The 16224-nt window shown below is 41.2% G+C and overlaps 1 protein-coding gene across 9 annotated transcripts in view; it reads right to left on the bottom strand.

The window, feature by feature from the left end:
• Positions 1 to 10541: 10541 nt before the first annotated feature.
• EXTL2 (exostosin like glycosyltransferase 2) overlaps positions 10542 to 16224 on the bottom strand; it is a 44140-nt gene continuing 38457 nt past the window's right edge. For all 9 annotated transcript variants that reach the window (XM_073593033.1, XM_073593029.1, XM_073593034.1 and 6 more), the window contains 2 exons: positions 15435 to 15505; positions 10542 to 11641 (listed from right to left, as the gene is read on the bottom strand). In XM_073593033.1, the coding sequence (XP_073449134.1) occupies positions 11156 to 11641; positions 15435 to 15505 (557 nt within the window). In that variant the 3' untranslated portion in view covers positions 10542 to 11155. The remainder of the gene's footprint in view (positions 11642 to 15434; positions 15506 to 16224) is intronic.

The raw sequence follows: 16224 nt of genomic DNA, 5'->3' as shown, positions 1-16224 counted from the left end.
ACATTTACAAAGTTCTAAAATGCTACCTGCAAGCTACAAGCCCCTTTAGAGCATCAAACAGGTTGTTCATTCTTCCTTGGTACAGAAATAGAGGGAAGGAAGCCGCATCAAGAACTATTGCCTCCTGGATTTGCAAGTTAATCCAAAAAGGGTATAGGGCTAGAGGGATAGATCCTCCGGCGGTGAAGGCCCACTAAACGAGGGCAGTCTCTGCATCATGGGCGGCAAGGGCTAATGTTTCTCTGGAGAGAAATTTGCAAAGCGGCCACTTGGTCATCTCCAAACACATTAATGCGTCATTACAGGATTGATCCAGGGGCACTCACTTCGGTGGAATTAGGAAGAAGGGTGATTGAGTCAGCTCTCGTGTTGCCTTATTCAAATTTTCTTTATGAGCATTACCCACCCTGTTGTTATCTATTTATTTTATCACAGGTATGCTGCCATGGAGGCACCAGGAAAATGGAAAATTGTATCATACTTACCGTAATTTTCCTTTCCTGGTGCCTATCCATGGCAGCATACATGTCCTCCCATGGTATTCGATATAATAGGAGCATGCTATTGGGGGGTAGAGCTGTCTCTTTTATAATGTATTAACTATCCTGAGGGGAGGAGTCCAGGGCGGAGCTTATCACAGGTATGCTGCCATGGATAGGCACCAGGAAAGGAAAATTACGGTAAGTATGATACAAGTTTCCATTTTACTGGAAAATGTAAATATTTCATCCATAAAATTCTACTTGTAACCTTAAAGGTCAGGATAAGGATGTATCAGAAGAAAAGGAAACTTATTCTTAGGCTTGAAAAGAAACAAGCAAACACGTGTATGAGTGATTAAAGGAAAGGTCTCTGCTGTTCTGTGGAATTTTCTACAGCCTGTGTAAGCAAAGCATTCTGTTTCCTTCTAAAAACTGAACTGCACTTCCCTGCCGTGTACTGTAAGTGCCTGGAGCAGATAACATTTCCTGACCGGACACCTAGCTTCATTCACCAAAATGCAAAGAGGGGTGATAGTACTGCGGTCTAACGGCTTAAAAGTGCCAATAAGAGTTTTTGAACTTGAATGGCTTGAATAAAATGATAAGAATGAGCTTTACCACATGCTAGAACACTTTGGAAAAAAAACATTGCTGCACAGCACTGATAGTAAATGGTGCCTTAAAGCAGTATCAAACCCAAAAGTAAACATTTGTTATACATGTGATGGCTTCATTCGTTTTCTTTTTTAGGCTTTCTTTGTTCTATTTTCACCCGGTGATCCTGCCAGCAAGACTGCTGTTGTTCAAAAGATCAAGCCTTCCAGCAGATGTATCACTTACAGGGATGAGACAAACCATTTAACACCGGCAGAAGTGCTTACAACGAATATCTTTTATTTACATAAAACCCAAATGTTAAAAATGTAAGAAAATAAAAAAAAATGTTGCTGTAACTGCTTATAAAGTATTAGCTGGAGTTTTGCTATCTAACACTCACCTCCCCTTTCCCCATGCTAACAATGTTCAAAGGTGCCCGGTGTGCTTATTCATCCAGATTGGGGGCACTCTAATACAGCAGGTGTGTTACTGGCCAGATCCCCAGGTTAAAACAGAGAGGAAAAAAGTCTAAAAAAAATGAAAACTGATGCAGCCACCACATCAAATGATTGGTAAGCTGCAATATATTACATTTTTGGTTTTGGATTGAATACCACTTTGTGGATAACAGTACCTTTAAAGAGTACTATATGTATTGAAAGGGCAAAGAATTAACAGAATAGTACATGTGTGTTTTTGTATTTTCTATGCACAATTTTCCATTGCTGTACCGAAGGTGAGCGCCACATGCAGAGTCCAGTGCCAGAGGCTATGTTACAAGCTGGTCCTTGTCTTTCATGTGGCGGGGTCTGGGTATGGTTCACCGAGACACTCACCAGGGGTGAACAATCTGGAATCTGAAATCCTTTGCCTCAGTGGCGACTATGCATCTAGGTGGAGAAAGGTTGATGTGAAGAACCAGGTATAGTCTTCAGTCTTCTCTAATCACAATCATATGCCAGAAATTTGCTCTCAGTAGACACATATCATCCATCAACTAATTATACAAGCAGAAAAACTAAGGCTTGCTGGGAGTGGGAGGAGTTATATGGGATGATCTAACAACTTTATTTGCCAGTGTCCTCACCTCAAGGTGGCAACTAATGACCCATGGTTAAGATTTTATTGTATGAATAAAAAAAGAGCATAGAGGTGAATGAGCAAAGACCTCTTTGCTGCTATCTTACACTGACTACAGGAGTAGTTTCCTTCCATATGGAATTGCTGAATAGGCATATTACTATAGCTGTAGTGACAGATGTGGTTCATGGCTCTGAGCTTCTAATGGGAGGTATAAGCAGCATAAGTAGCACTCAATCACCACTATTAAAGTGTATGTTGCCCTAACATTTCTAGCTGCTGCTGTCATGCACACCCCTCTCATCTTTACAAGCAGTCTCCACTCCTACCTCTCTGAGCCCCTTAAGCAGCTGAGAACACACACACACACACACACATATATATACATATATATACACACACGCACACAGTGGAGTTTATTTACTAAAGGCAAATGGAAGTGCACTTGGAAGTGTAGTCGCTTTAGATCGGAGGGGAAGATCTGAAAGGAGGGGAAGCTCTGCTGATTTTATCATCTAATCACCTACAAGCAAAAATGCTGTTTTTTTTCCTTGCGTGTCCCCCTCAGATCTACAGCAAGTGCAGTTTCAGTGCAAAGTGAAGTTGCCTTTAGTAAATAAACCGCAGTATCTCACAAAAGTGAATACACCCTTCACATTTTTGTAAATATTTTATTATATATTTGCGACAACACTAAAGAAATGACACTTTGCTACATTGTAAACTAGTGAGTGTACAGCTTGTATAACAATGCAAATTTGCTGTCCCCTCAAAATAACTCAACACACAGCCATTAATGTCTATACCGCTGGCAACAAAAGTGAGTACACCCCTAAGACCCCTTTCACACTGAGGCACTTTACAGGCGCTACAGCACTAAAAATAGCGCGTGCATAGCGCCTGTAAAGTGCCTCTCCAGTGTGAAAGCCGCGGTGAGCTTTCAGGACGTTAAAAAAAAGTTCCTGCAAGCAGCATCTTTGAGACAGTGAGGGAGCGGTGTATACACCCCTTCTAAACCCCTCCTGCCCATTGAACTAGATGGGCACTGCTGCTGAACCGCCGGAAAAGCGCAGCTGCAGCTGTGCTTTGTGGGTCGTTTTAACCCTTTTTCGGCTGCTAGTGGGAGTTAAAACTGCCCCACTAGCGGCCGAAAACCCCCACAAAAATGACTGTAAAGCGCCGCTAAAAATAGCGCCGCTTTACCGCCAACGCCCCAGTGTGAAAGGGGCCTAAGTGAAAACATCCAAATTGGGCCCAATTAGCCATTTTCCCTCCCCGGTGTCATGTGACTCGTTAGTGTTACAAGGTCTCAGATGTGAATGGGGAGCAGGTGTGTTAAATTTGGTGTTATCGCTCTCACTGTCTCATACTGGTCACTGGAAATTCAACATGGCACCTCATGGCAAAGAACTCTCTGAGGATCTGAGAAAAAGAACTGTTGCTCTACATAAAAATGGCCTAGGCGAGAAGATTGCCAAGACCCTGAAACTGAGCTGCAGCACTGTGGCCAAGACCAAACAGTGGTTTAACAGGACAGGTTCCACTCCGAACAGGCCTCGCCATGGTCGACCAAAGAAGTTGGGTGCACATGCTCAGCATCATATCCAGAGGTCATCTTTGGGAAATAGACGTATGACTGCTGCCAGCATTGCTGCAGAGGTTGAAGGGGTGGGGGTCAGCCTGTCAGTGCTCAGACCATACGCCGCACACTGCATCAAATTGGTCTGCATGGCTGTCATCCCAGAAGGAAGCCTCTTCTAAAGATGATGCACAATTACTAGAACCATGTCCTGTGGTCTGATGAGACCATGATAAACTTATTTGGTTCAGATGGTGTCAAGCGTGTGTGGCGGCAACTAGGTGAGGAGTACAAAGACAAGTGTGGCTTGTGTGGGAACCTTGAATGCCAACATGTATTGTGACATACTAAAGCAGAGCACGACCCCCTCCTTTTCAGAAACTGGGCTGCAGGGCAGTATTCCAACATGATAACGACCCCAAACACACCTCCAAGATGCTGAGGGTAAAAGATGATGGATTGGCCAAGCATGTCTCCAGACCTAAACCCTATTGAGCATCTGTGGGGCATCCTCAAACAGAAGGTAGAGGAGCGCAAGGTCTCCAACATCCACCAGCTCTGTGATGTCGTCATGGAGGAGTGGAAGAGGACTCCAGTGGCAACCTGTGAAGTTCTGGTGATCTCCATGCCCAAGAGGGTTAAGGCAGTGCTGTAAAATAATGGTGGCCACACAAAATATTGAAACTTTGGGCCAAATTTGGACATTTTCATTTAGGGGTGTACCCACGTTTGTTGCCAGCGGTTTAGACATTAATGGCTGTGTGTTGAGTTATTTTGAGGGGTCAGCAAATTTACACTGTTATACAAGCTGTACACTCACTACTTTACATTGTAGCAAAGTGTCATTTCTTCAGTGTTGTCACATGAAAAGATATAATAAAATATTTACAAAGATGTGAGGGGTGTACTCACTTTTGTGAGATACTGTACATACACAAATGGTTTGCTTTGCATTTCTATTTTGAACCGAATGGGTTGTTTTACAAGATAAAAGTTTATATACTTTAGTCATTTTTAAACTAAAAAAAATTGTAATATTTTGCAACGTACCATTCTTTATATGTGGTGGTTACATTTGTTTTCTTTTTCAAGGCTTTTGTTCTTTTATTTTCACATGGTAATCCTGCCAGTAACACACTTCCTGTCCTACGGTGACATTTACTCACTTCATTGTCTCAGTGGGGGGGGCTCAGTGTTGTCACCCTAAGCTGCTCACCTGATTTTGCCCACAAACACCTCCACCTCTCCTCAACTCCCATTACATAGGAGAGCTTAGACTGTATTTCACAGAAAATAGCTAAGAATGATAACATTCATTCCACATGCAGTTATAAGGACACCTTTCTGGTAGAATCTGCTTTATTTTTCTATACTTGCAGAAATTTTGGCCTGAAATGAGAAAACAGATGCTGCCACCCCATCTAGGATTTTTTTTCTAGGTTTTATATATGCTTTCAGCCTGCAGTGGAGGACATCAGTTAAATGTGAAATTAAGAAAAAAAAAAAAAAAAAAAAAGTTAAAAAGTATATTACTAAAGTTTCAACTGAACAACAGTGCCTCCAGCTGGACAAAAGAAGAACTATGCTAAGAGGACAACTATGCTAAAGCTATGAATTTACCAAACATATACTGTGGTCATGCATTTGACCACAAGATTACCTTATGACTGTCAGAGAAAGTGCTCTGTCGCATGAGAAACACTTTGAAGATAACACTATGTATATAGGGTACGTATAAAATAGAGCATAAAGAGAATACAGATTTTGCTCTTAGTGGGAATTAAAGTGCATCTCTTTATTTTTTCTTATTTATTTTACTCTTTTTTTTTTAAAGAGTGTAAAAATAAAGGATGGATCAATTTTATTCCTATTATAAAAGGGATGTAAACATCCACTGTAATAGAAAAAAAGCATGACAGGACCTCTTTAATGTGAGATCTGGGATCAAAAAGACCTCAGATCTCAAATTTACACTTAAATGCAAAAAAAAAAAAAAGTATTTTTTTTCTTTCAATAATTATTTTTTTCCCCTTTAAAACCAGTGGGCAGAAGTGACGTTTGACGTCACTTTCATTATCCAATGGTATGGAGTCGAGTGGGGGCCATCATTTGACTTCCAGCCTCTGACGGGAAAGGACCAGAGCGTCTCAGCCGCTACAGGTGGCTCTGGTAAGTGGTGGAAGGGGGGTGGGCACCTCTCCCGCCGCTGATAAAACTGATCTTGCGGCAAATCCGCCGCAGACACCACTTTTATCTAAAAGTTTTTAACAATACCGGGGTTATGGCAGCTATCTGTACTGACGTATATCGACATGGGGCAGTCCAGAAATGGTTAAATGATAGAAAAACCTATCAACCAAAAAAAAAAAAAAAAAAACACGATACAAACGTCATAAATTGAGTTGCAGTTCAGTGAGCAAAATAAGTATTTAATCCCCTACCAACCATCAATTATTCTGGCTCCCACAGCCTGGATACACAGTATGTGCTTATGTGGTAGTCCTTTCAATTTAAGAAGGTGCCCCTAACGACAACTCGTTATGTGTATAAAAGACACCTGTCCACAGAATATTTTTCTTCCATATAGCCTAGGTTCACACTGACAGCGGGAACTCGCACAATTTCATTCCCGCATGTCAGTTCCGACTTCGGGGGGCAAAAAGTGGTACAGAAATTACTTTTGGGAATCAGTGCTGCGTCGCAAATGCGGCGTTGCACCGATTCAGACAGCGCCATTGCTGCAGATTTGGCATGCGATTTGACTCTGAGCTCTTTGGCATTACCTATATTGAGCTCTTTGGCATTAACTAGATTCGTCGTGTTTGGAGGAAGAAAAATGCTGACTATAACCTTAAGAACACCATCCCTACAGTCAAGCACAAGATGGAAACATTATGCTTTGGGGCGGTTTCTCTGCCGCATTGAGGGGACAGGGCCAAGTATTGTAAAATCTTGGAGAACTTTCTTCCCTCGGCCAGAACACTGAAGATGGGTCTTCCAGCATGACAATGACCCAAAGCATACTGCCAAGGCAACAAAGGAGTGGCTCAAAAAGAAGCACATTATGGTCATGGATTGGCCTAGCCAGTCTCCAGACCTTAATCCTATACAAAATGTATGAAGGGAGCTGAAACTTCAAGTTGCCAATCAGCAGCCAAGAAACCTTAAGGATTTAGAGAAGATCTGTAAAGAAGAATGGACCAAAATTCCTCCTGAGATGTGTGCAAACCTGGTCACCAACTACAAGAAACGTCTTACCTCTGTGCTTGCCAACAAGGGTTTCTCCAAGTACTAAGTTATGTTTTGCTTGGGGATCCAACACTTATTTTACTCGCTGAACTGCAACTCAATTTATAACATTTTATATCATGTGTTTTTTTTCCTGGATGTTTGGTTTATATTCTGTCTCTATCATTTAAAAAAACACCTATGATAAAAAATATAGACCCTTCGTTTCTTTGTAAGTGGGCAAACTTACAAAATCTGCAGGGGATCAAATAAATATTTTCTCCACTCTAAGGGCTAACTATTTTCTCATGTTTTATGTTCTTCTTTAATCCACATTTTCCAACTAATCCCAACATAATTCAATTGTCATAAAATAAAACAAAAGTAAGAAAAATTATTTTATTTTCTAAATTAGGTTCTTCCACACGTACACGTTGATATCTTAAAATGAAAAATAATTGCATACACCAATTTTGCTTGTTATTTTTCTTTAACAAAAAAAAAAAAAAAAGTGATAACTTTTTATAATGGCAAGATTTTCTTAAAAAAAAATATATACATATATAATAATAATAATAATAATAATAAATAATATACATGACAGAGAATCCAATATTTGAAGCCTAGATTTGAATAATCAAGAAGACATTCACTTGTAAAGCAATAGCTTAAACATTGACATATATACACAAATACTGTATTTATTGGCGTATAACACTCACTTTTTCACCCTAAAACCCGGGTGCAAATAGCACGTGCGTGTTATACGCCAATACTTCAATTTTAGATGCCTCAGGGGGACAGAGAAGGGGCAGGACGAGCGCTATCAGATTACAAACAGTGAGAATCTCCCGTTTACTTGGCAGCCTCTGTAATAGGAAGTCCCTTCTCCTGGGCCGCCATTGGACCAGTGTTCTGTCTATAATAGGAGATTCTCACTGTATATAATCTGTCTGCGCTCATCCCACCCCCCTCCCTGTCCCCCCTAGGCTGCAGATGGGCATCGATCAGGCTGTACTGATGGCAATGGTGAGGCTGCTGCATTGATGTGGACTGATGAGGTTGCATTGATGGCACTTGTGAGGCTGCAGATGGGCATTGATCAGGCTGTATTGATGGTAATGGTGAGACTGCAGATGGGCACTGACCCTTATTTTGTTTCAAAGTTCCTTATTTAAAATTTAAGTTTTTTTTCCCTGAAACTTCCCTCTTAAAATTAATGTGCGTGTTATACACCTGTGCGTGTTATACGCCGATAAATACGGTAATTGACATGTTTATGTATAAACCGAGAGGAATGAGAGCTCTTTAAAATGGAAACAAAACTAAAAAAAAAAAAATTATAGGCAACATCATGAAATGTTAATTGTGCATAAGCAGTACCAAAAAAAAAAAAAAAATCTACCCTTTATCTGGATTTACTCACAAAAAATATAGATGTATCAATCTAGTTCAGCAAGCGACCATCAAATTTCAATCCATGGATAGCCATTCCAACTCCACAGAAGGTGATCCATCGATGGAAATGTTGGAAAATGTTTGTAGATCAGCTGCTGCAGAGGCACTGTGGGAAGAATTCCTCCATCCACCTCACTTTTTTGAATGAGGAAATCCGCCCTTTTTTTTTTTTTTTTTTTGATCGGCCTGCTGGTTGTCTATGGCCAGCCTAAGGCACTGCTCCTGCAGCTGCTAATCTCATGGGATCGGAGGGTTGATTTACTAAAAGGCAAATAGGCTAAATTTTCCCCACAGCTTAGTGAATAAGCTGCAGTTTCACTTTGCAATGAATACATAATCATGTATATAAAAAAATAAAAAATTAGCTTGCACATGATTGGATGATGGAAGTCAGCAGATATTCACCTCATTCACCAAGCTATGGTGCAAAATCCCCTGCAAAGTAAACAGTCTATTTGCCTTTAGCTCACCATGCTGGAGAAGAAGCTATACTGACGGACCAGCAATGCATGGATCTCCCTGCTCTTGGTTCATCAGTTTTGTTTATCTGTTCCTCCACCTCTCATGCTGCCTACAGAACTACAACCCACCAGTCATCTGATCAGTGGTCACCAGGGAGCTGCTCTGACAAAAGAAAGTAAAAAACTATCTCCTCTACAAAGATGGCTGCCTCCGCAGAGTCACAGTACAGAACAAGGCACGGTGTCCGTAAAAGAGGAAAGACCAAGTGTAGGTAAGCCACAAGCAAAACTGGAAACTGGATTCCATTTCTCCTTTGCTTGTGTTTCTTAGGAACAGCTTTGACAGTTCAGTGACCCATGTGTCATTTAATATACTTAGAGCAGCACAGTGCTCAAAACTACAGTAAGCCACTTTATTCAAAAATCCTAAATTCATTAAATTACATATTTATGTTTTTCACATAGCACCAAAGATTATGCAGGACTTTACAGAGTACATAGTTTGTGTTCACATCCCTGCGAACTAGAAGCGTTCGGTGTAATTTACCAGCCAGTACCGCCTACATACAAGCAACAAGACCTGTACTCTAGGCCTGAAGCTAGTTAAATCTAAAGCTGTTTTAGGCAACAAGAGGAATCCAGATCATCTGAGAAGGAAGGATGTACTGGAAATGGAGCGAGTACAAAGAAGGGCAACAAAGCTAATAAAACATTCTGGTGGATATTAGTTATGAGGAAAGGTTGCGAGCACTGAACTTATTCTCTCTGGAGAAGAGACGCTTGAGAGGAGATATGATTTCAAATTACAAATACCATACTGGTGACCCCACAATAGGGATAAAAACACACGTGGCCACTCATTTAAATTAGAAGAAAAGAGGTTTAACTTTAAACTACGTAGAGGGTTCTTTACTGTAAGAGTGGCAAGGATGTGGAATTCCCTTCCACAAGCGGTGGTCTCAGCGGGGAGCATCGATAGATTACAAAAACTATTAGATAAGCACCTGAACGACCGCAACATACAGGGATATACAATGCAATACTGACATATAATCACACACATAGGTTGGACTTGACGGACCTGTATCTTTTTTTCAACCTCACCTACTATATAACTAGGAGAAAACTTGTTTATATACACTAGTATAATATAATATTATATATAGGTGAAAATGTAACACAGGACATTGGTGCTGCGTGAAAAAAAATCATAGCCTTTATGCCACTATGCTGTATGTACTTTGAAAGATTAAACTGCCTTGTAAACACAAATTATTGAGGTACAGTTCTTTTTCAAGGCTGTTTTAGGGCCAAATCACATAAGAACCATTGTGCCTTATCCGTACCACAGGCGAATGAGCTGGGATCTGCAAGCAGGTGCCAATGTGTTGTTAATGGCACCCCACATGCAGATTGCAAAGGCAGTGCGGTTTGTTGGCTCCAAAACGCATTACACCGCAGTACCAATGCGATTTGGTGCATTGTTTTTAAAAGCAGTGGCCCAGTGCATTTTGCAGCCCATTCAAATGAAACACGCACACAAAACGTGTGTGTTCCTGTGCGATCCCGGTGTGAACCAGCCCATAATAAAAATGGCCCATGAGCTGAATGTAAAGGAGCCTAATCTCCTTTCCCAATGGGTTTTCGATGAAAAAAAAAAAAAAAAAAAAAACACACACACCATATGTACAGATAACTGTGATCCTGCAGTATTCTAGATAGACTGTAAAAGTATTCCTAAACATTCTTACTGAATAAAGCCAAGGACAATATTAGAACAAAAGAGAATCATGGAGAGTTCTATTGTAAACTTTGAGAATTGCTTGACAGTGCTTGCAGCTATAGAGATCAGTAAGTACTTGTTTTAAAGCTTATTTACTGCATAATAAAAATTATTAAGTATTTAAAAGTCCATAGCCTGACCACAGTCTTACTTTAATTCAAGTCATCGACTCAAAGTACTTAAGTCAAAGGGTTAGTGTGACAGAAAAGCAACTAGCATTTTTTTTCATAGATCAGAGATGAACAATGTCAAGCTACGTATTTGTCAGACGGCTGATTTTCTTTACAACAGTAATTGATATATTTTTTGAAATTCACATTGTTCAACTACCTAAAACTGACCCCATAACATACAAATCAACAATATATCATTTTTATTGCAGTACAATGTGTCCTATAGTAATCCATTAAATAAATCTGCAATATGTGGCCTTAGAAATCACTGGTGTACACTCAAAAGGAAATCCTTGGACATGGTTGCATCTTCATCATTTAGATTTGTGATTGGCATAGTTTGGGAAACCAAACTGGGAGATCATTATATTGGAATATCTCAGGGGCATCTTCCCATATATGCCCACCAACTTGTTAAGACAATAGGACCTCTGCAGGAGGTGCTCAGGCCGGTGCCACATCCCTGTGTAGCCACTTCCCGCATCCTTCTCCAAGTTCCTCATATCTATTGGTTTTACCAGCACACCAGAAGCTTTCCCTGTATAATTTGCTACCAAGAAATTCATTGCAATATCATCACAGTTCTGTGTCTGGTCAATCATATTATGGATTGAGGTGGGTTGTTCCTGGAAGAGCTTCAGGTAGTCTTTGTGAAAAAATGCAGCTCCAATAAGTATCAGGGAGTACATGTCACCAGGCCCTGAGTCCACTTGCAGTTCAAAGCTACCATAGCTATATATTCCAGAAGGTGATGTAACATGCTTCCTAGGAACAAAGCCAACAATCTGACTGGGAAATTGCTGGAAAAAGACAAAAGGAAACTACAATAAAAATGATGATTTGACAAAATCAGATTTGTTTCAAAGATAATACAACTTGAAGAATGTAATCAAGTTTGATTATAGAACAGAAAAACTACTGTGGTCTTTCACATTTCCAGCTTTTCTTCTAAAAAAGATGATATCTTGTCTTTACAGAATCCAAGATACACAATGTGAATCACTGACATTTCATTACACGCAGGAGGTCATCATAATAAAAAAGATCTAAAGCAGTGTTATTTCAAGACTTGAAATGAATATCATTCATTAGTGCTACCCTGTTTAAAGAAGCACTTAAAGGAGTATTTTAATTATTGTTCCACGGTCCAGCGATGCGGCCGCACGGAACCCTGCTTCTCTCCCATTCCTCTCCTCGGCGCCTCCATTGAAACTGCGGGCACCCAGCCATAACAGATTGTGGCTTCATGGCCGGGCGCGCACTGCGCATGCGCAAGTCGCGCTGTGCTCTCCCAGTGGACAGGCAATCTTCTGGGAGCTGTCATGCGCCCTAGAAGATTGCCGAGAGGGAGGGGCCGCCTAGATAGAGGGGAGAGGAGGAGTCGCCTAGGCGGTCTGTAGGTGGAAGGAGGAAGTGGGACAGGAAGTCCCTCTCTAAAGTAGGCACCCACTCCCCCCCCCAAAAAAAATATTACATGCCAAACGTGGCATGTAAGTGGGCGAGGAGTGCTTAAAGCGGAAGTTCCACTTTTGGGTGGAACTCCGCTTTAAAATCTGTATTATGAGTCTAATGCTTTATAAACAGCAATTGGTAGCATAATGCTATGTTATATAGTAGCACTACCTGCTGAGAACAATAGGCAATTTTCCATTTCAGTTTCCTATTTTACAAGGTGATCTTCTGCAGTTGTTTCTTTTCAACATCACCAGGACTGAAAGCTGAGCTTCGGGATGATATTAAAGGCTCAAATGAATGTTCTGCAATAATTTAAACTGTATAAAATGTATATTTCAAATGCAAACACTCTTCGTTAAATTGAAAGTAACACCTTTGTTTAAAATTGTACCTATAGGTAAGCCTATAATAAGGCTTACCTGTAGGTAGAGTGAATATCGTCTAAACCTGCACTGCATGCAGCCACTGATGTCACTGGCGCATGTGTTCTGAAGGGACAGTATACACGCGCCGTCCCTTCAGAGCTCTGTGCTGTGGTCCATGACTCCCACTCGTTAGTGACATCACAGTGTGGCCAAACAGATGGCCGAAGGACGCAAACCCAGAAGGAAGACCGAGTGAAGATGAAAGCGCCTGTCAGTGGTGACAGCCCTCGGGCTTTCACACTGGATCGGTGCGCTTGCAGGACGGGAAAAAAAGGCCTGCAAGCCGCACCTTTGCAGCGCTATAGGAGTGGTATATTCACCGCTCCTAAAGCGCCCCTTCCCATTGAAAACAATGGGGCAGCGCGGCAAAGCGCTGCTGCAGCGGGCGGTTTTAACCCCTTTTCGGCCGCTAGCGGGGGTTAAAAACGCCCCGCTAGTGGCCGAATAGTGCCGCTAAATATAGCGCCGCTTTACTGCCGACGCCCACAACGCCCCAGTCTGAAAGTAGCCTTACAGTCACTTTAAGTACTTCCCACAGGGTGCAGGCAGGTGGATCCTGCAGTAATGCCTGTCCTCTTCCCGTCACTGAACTTCCAGTATTACAATTGTTGACAGCTTCGGGTCTCAGGTAGAACAGCAGTACAGATGATCCGATGGGACAAAACCCCTGCTCAATAGAGAGAGAGAAGTTCTTTTATTGAGCTTGGGCACCATTCTGTGACTGAGAATGGAGGCGTCTGATCAGTCACAGGATTCTCTCCCCCATTCACAGGTCATGTTCTCAATAAAGGAAGAGGAAGGAGAGGATGTATCACCATCAGACCTTTACTGCTGTTCAGCCTAAAGACCCAAAGCTGTTAACCAAAAGTTAATATAGTGCAGCTTACCGGGAATTAGATGTGGTGGCTAATTATTTTCAGGCTAAAGGCATTTTCAGCAAGAACAAAAAAAATACCCGTTGATCTTGCCAGAAATAAGGTGTGCTTGTCATTTACAGTGAGCTGAACAAAAACAAGGTTATTTTTTTTTCTTTGAACCACTAATCCCATCACCCCCATGCAATGGAGATGAACAAAGGCAGACATGTTTGAATTCTAGCCTGGGTGACCAGCATGACTCCCAAACCAATAGATACAGTAGGGAAAAAGAAAAACTGTATCCACTCAGGGATATTCACAGATTACCGAAAAGCCTGAAAAAAAAATAAATAAATAAAAAAAAAAAAAAAAAGGGAGGAAGAAAACTAATGTGACCCCACCTCATCTAAAGAGTGGCAAGCTACAACAAACTATGTTTTTGGTCTAGGTACACTTTAAAGCCCAAACTTTTTTTTTTTTTTCTAACTTTGTATAGATTACGGGATGAACTACTATACGTTTTCTTTTTGCTTTGTCCCTTTGGGGAAATTTCACCTTGCTTCTTGTCACAACAATGAGGAAATCCCTCCAAAATAAGGGGAGAGACAATTTTCACCAAAACAAGTGTCTGTGTTAGAAGACTTTGCCTCACTTCACATTCTGGTGACAACTGTAAAATGTTTAATTTCACATCACTTACTGTCAATGTAACAATGGTCACTGGGACAATTAGTGGGTGAATCTCCTCAGAGCGGGCACAAACAGCAATACAGACCTGACATGTTCAAATTTTTACAGAGTCCATACAATACTAAGAAAAAAAAAAGCCTTGGCTTTAGATACACTCTCCTTTCACTATAGGAAGCTTTCCCACTGAAGGCATACCTGTAAAAGAACAATGTAAATATTCACCTTTCTCTCAAGCCATGCCACAGAACTCTGTGCTGATGCCAAGATATTGGCCCTTGAAGTCCTCTGACAAACTGAAACTTCTAAGAGCAGTGAATTACGATAGCAAGGTAAAATGTGCATTTTACTGCGCATTACTGCCACATACGGCAACACATTTACCAGCATGCATTGCACAGCAGTGCATTGAATGGGCCGTAAGCCTGAGCTCTGGTCAAACAACTAAACATAAAAAATATAAAATACATATATGGGAGCAGTGTTACCTGCAAAAGGATTTGTACTTCTTTCCATGAATGCTTGGGATTTCTGTCCACCCACATCACATAAGACAGACACTTACTGTTAAAGCCAAATGCCAGCTGGAGCAACCCCCAGATACCCTTCCCCTCAGCTCTCACTGTGTATTTTAAAAGCTTTTTTTCCCCCTTACCTGTTTTCCGAATTGGAATGGTACCTCAACACACCCGCAAGGCAGCATGAAAATGTGGGGTATATTGCATTGGAATAAATGGTTGAATGTCCATTTTTTATCTACAGTATTGCAGCCTACCGGTCCTTAGATGTGGTGGTTGCATTTTCTCTAGTACACCTGCCCATAATTCACTTCCTGTTGTAAAGTGACAACTATATTGAGCAGGGTTGTCACCCCAGGACAGGGAGTGTGTTAGGACTACATAACACCTCCCTCTCCTTTATAACTTCTTCCCCTTGGGTTTCTTGTAGTAGTCTTTGATAGTAACTGCAAACCAAAGTTTGAGACTGACAAAAAACTGGCATAAGGCTACAATAAAAGGGCCTACACAGAGTAATTTTAGTTCTAGTGACGTAAATAAATCCTTGTCTTTTAAAACAGTCATTTTGTTTAATTACTGGCATAATATGATCAGTAAATCTAATGATCCAGGTTGAAGAATCACAGTTCAGACATCATCTGTTTTAATTACCTGCCATATGGAGAAAGCAAAGGAGATGTCATATGCACTAAGGAGTGTGTCATCATCCATCATTAACACAGCTGTAAGAGACAAATAGTTCATGCTCAGCATTAATGCAGTGTTCAATCCCTCACTGCCAATCAGTAACAGTAATGTGAACATTGTGTACAGCTCAACTCACTTTCTTCTAGTAAGAGGTTGCAAAGCCAAACATTCTCAAATTTTGCAAGTACAATACGCTGCCTATCTTATTCGCGTAAAGTGGTTCGAAATGTACAAGGTATTTTACCTTAAAGCATTCTATGCATTACGATAAAAAAAAAAAAAAAAAAAATAATATTGCAAGCAGCACCAGCCCCCCTCCCCAAAATACTTACCTGAACACCATCTCAATCCAGCTCTCTCTCTTCTTAGTGCTCTATCAAGCACGGAGCAGGAGGGGGGAGCAGGTCCTGAGCCACGTTTTGTACAATCGATGGACACACAGAGCCGGCTCAGGGGCCAGCACGCATGACCACTCCCATAGCTATGGAGGCACTCAGCAGGGGGGGGGGGGGGGAGCCAGGAAAGGCAAGGGACCTGAGAAGAGGAGGATCAGGGCTGCTCTGTGAAAAACTAGTGCACAGAGCGGGCAAGTAAAACAGGTTTGTTATTTTTTTTCTTTAAAATTACCTTTAGGATCACTTTAAAGATACAATCCAGCCCAGACTGAAAACTAAAAGAAGTATTTTTGGCCATACTTCTCATGTGGGTCACAGGAGTGCACTTATTTATGCTCTCCTGTGACCCAGAACCAACC

This window comes from Aquarana catesbeiana, linkage group LG07 (genome assembly GCF_042186555.1).
Source record: "Aquarana catesbeiana isolate 2022-GZ linkage group LG07, ASM4218655v1, whole genome shotgun sequence".
In the NCBI taxonomy this organism is placed as follows: Eukaryota; Metazoa; Chordata; class Amphibia; order Anura; family Ranidae; genus Aquarana; species Aquarana catesbeiana.
This window is presented reverse-complemented; position numbering and strand designations above follow the sequence as displayed.